This window comes from Papaver somniferum, chromosome 6 (assembly GCF_003573695.1).
Source record: "Papaver somniferum cultivar HN1 chromosome 6, ASM357369v1, whole genome shotgun sequence".
Classification (NCBI taxonomy): domain Eukaryota; kingdom Viridiplantae; phylum Streptophyta; class Magnoliopsida; order Ranunculales; family Papaveraceae; genus Papaver; species Papaver somniferum.
In genome coordinates this window covers 126,246,505-126,249,380 of record NC_039363.1, presented here as the reverse complement: position 1 = coordinate 126,249,380, position 2,876 = coordinate 126,246,505, and the positions used below count along the sequence as shown (strand labels likewise).

General features: G+C 38.0%; 1 protein-coding gene across 1 annotated transcript; it reads left to right on the top strand.

Annotated features, from left to right (window-relative positions):
• The first annotated feature begins 389 nt into the window (after nt 1-389).
• On the top strand, nt 390-1,919 carry LOC113289200 (classical arabinogalactan protein 9-like). Its single transcript, XM_026538402.1, has 2 exons — nt 390-1,083; nt 1,590-1,919. The coding sequence occupies exons 1-2, from the start codon at nt 523-525 to the stop codon at nt 1,665-1,667; spliced, it is 639 nt and encodes a 212-aa protein (XP_026394187.1). The 5' UTR covers nt 390-522; the 3' UTR covers nt 1,668-1,919.
• The last annotated feature ends 957 nt before the right edge of the window (nt 1,920-2,876 follow it).

Genomic DNA, 2,876 nt, shown 5'->3' with positions numbered 1-2,876 from the left:
ATAATTTAATCCAACGTCTCTCTCGATTATTATTTCGCTAACATGTCAAGCTATTATTTGTTCCGATGGTCCCACCAAGACAACTAAATTTTTCTTGTAGAGAATCCAAGAGATTACGTGGAAAATAGTAAATTTTCATTTTTGAGGTTATTAATCCTACATGGCATGCACCAACCAGACATCTGTTCGATCACGAGATCACATGGAATGTAGGACCCACAAATGACAGTCTGTGTTTAGGCGCCACATAGCTAATATTGTCTTGTTGGTTAGTGCGCTTGGTAGGGTCTCTGGATTCTGGAGACCTTCCTTCATTGCTCCGTTTCCAATCCAAACCAAAAGAGAGAGAAATAAGTAGAATAGTTAAAGGCAGTATCCTATTTATTGCCCTATCACTCAGACCTCTTCACTCCTCTTCATCACAATACAAAAAAAATTAACTCATCTTTCTTCTTCCTCTCTTTCTTTTCTATCTTCACAGACACACAGATTTAGAAAGAGAGATCTACAAAGAAAAAAGAAATGGATCAAAAGACAATATTCACTTTTGTTATAATCTGCATTGCAGTAGCAGGAGTTGGTGGTCAATCACCAGCAGCAGCACCAACTGCAACACCAGCAACACCAGCACCAGTAACTCCAGTAGCACCAGTTGCATCACCACCAACGGTATCAGTTTCAACACCACCAGCTGCATCTCCTAAACCAGTACCAGTTGCTGCTACACCACCAGTTGTTCCTGCTACACCACCAGTTGTTGCTGCTACTCCACCAGTTGCTGCTGCTACACCACCACCAGCAGTTGCACCAGTTGTTGCTGCTACTCCACCACCAGCAGTTGCACCAGTTGTTTCAGCACCACCACCTGCATTGTTATCTCCACCACTCCCTGCACCAGTTTCATCCCCACCTACACCAGCTCCAGTTGCTGCTGATGTTCCAGCACCAGCACCATCCAAATTGAAGAAAGGAAAAGCTCCATCTCCATCACCAGCTGCTAGTCCTCCTGCACCACCAACTGCTGATTCCCCTGGACCTTCAGATGCATTCGCCCCTGGTCCATCTGACTCCTCAGATGACACAGTAAGTCTTCTCAATCCATTCTGTTAACATCCATTCACATTCATCAGTATCGTTTTAAGTTCAACCGATCTGAATATTTTGGGATCAGATCTGAAAATGTTTTCCTGTTTGTTTTATTATCCGTTCGTGTTTTGTGCTTGGTTAAATTCATTTTTACCGGACATATCACAACACATGTATCATAGCCTTACCTAGATCTACATTTGGACATGGATAGATAGATACTCACAGTTACCGACACACTGAAAGTCTTTTTCTCCAGCTGTTGTCACGGACCTCAAACCTTTTAAATTACAGTATAAATATTTTGAAATCCGGTTATTGATAAATTAAGAAACTCGAGGCAGACAGACAGAGTAGTGCCACAGTATACTACCACTAGCTAGCTGCCTTCTTGGTTTTCTCAGTCTAAACATAATTTTTTAATTAATTATAAGCTTTGATTTAGAATTAACAATGTGTGATTAATGAGTTCCTAATTAATTTCTGATGAAATTTGCTTGCAGAGTGGAGTAGAGAAATTGGGAAAGAAGATCGTCGGAAGTTTGGTCGTTGGATTTGGTATCTTCAGTATGCTACTGTGAATCTGATTATTTTAAACTTTTTTTGTTATAATTTTTTTTCTTCTTGTCTATGTTATTTTATTTGTTGTATTAATTTGTCTTATTAGGGCTTAATTATATATATTATTAAGCCGATTAAGTTCTGGATTCTTGATGTATTATCACTACTACTGTCTTTATGGTTCTTCACACATTATTCATCGTTCTGGATTCTTTTGATATGTATTTTGGAGATAGAGGATTTGTTATTAATATTTAGAACCATTTGATCCATGGGTCGTCTGTCTTCTTATAATTCCTCATGTTCAAACTTCAAACATTAATCTTGATTAGTTAGAATTAATAAATCAGAGATCTACTGGTGCTTCACGTGTGTGTGGATTGATTGTTGAATGCTAGAAACAAGAAAGTATGGGATGAGAGCTGTGATCTATGGGTAGAGATCTACGGAGCCGAGACACATGACAAACTAGTTAATAGCTCTGTCCTTTATGTTGCCTGTTTGATCCATGGGTCGTCTGTCTTCTTATAATTCCTCATGTTCAAACTTCAAACATTAATCTTGATTAGTTAGAAATAATAAATCAGAGATCTACTGGTGCTTCACCTGTTTGGTTTACAAATTGCAAGAATTGATGTACACCCTTACAGCTGCTTTACTGTTGGGACTAAAAGCAGAATGAGTACAAGAAAAATATCCCCGTGGATTTTACTTTACCTTCTGTTCTTGTGCGTGAAAGTGTTTTACCGATGGGGCCTTAACTGAATCAAGGTATTTGGTGCCTTATTTTTTGTTGAATCCATAATGGTTTAAAATTATCTAGGTTCCCCTGCTTCTTTTCCAGGTCTGAATTGGGGTCCTGAAGTAGTAATTGGAGACTCCTAGTTACAGGACAAAAAAGGTCACGAAATAGTAATTGAGAATTATCGCTTATCCCACTTTTTTAGAAATGGTTAAACTATCCCTGGATTATTAGTGTTAATTGAGTGTTGATTAGTTAATTAATTTGGGTAGATTAAAATCAGATTTAGGGATAAAAATTTGATAAAAGAAAAATTGTGTTTTTGTGTTGTGGAGAAGAAGAAGTTGAGTTTTGGGGGAAAACTTAGGGTCATTTGAAATGAGTGATTCTAGTGGAGGAAAATGATGTTGGTGAAGCTTCAAACAAAAACAATGATTGCGTTGATCGCAAGATTGTCTCAACTAATCATATGGATTGGATGTTCGAT

Coding starts and splice junctions, on each gene's coding strand:
- LOC113289200 (XM_026538402.1), top strand. CDS start 523: ATGGATCAAAAGACAATATTCACTTTTGTTATAATCTGCATTGCAGTA. Junction 1,084..1,589: donor CTGACTCCTCAGATGACACA/GTAAGTCTTCTC, acceptor ATTTGCTTGCAG/AGTGGAGTAGAGAAATTGGG.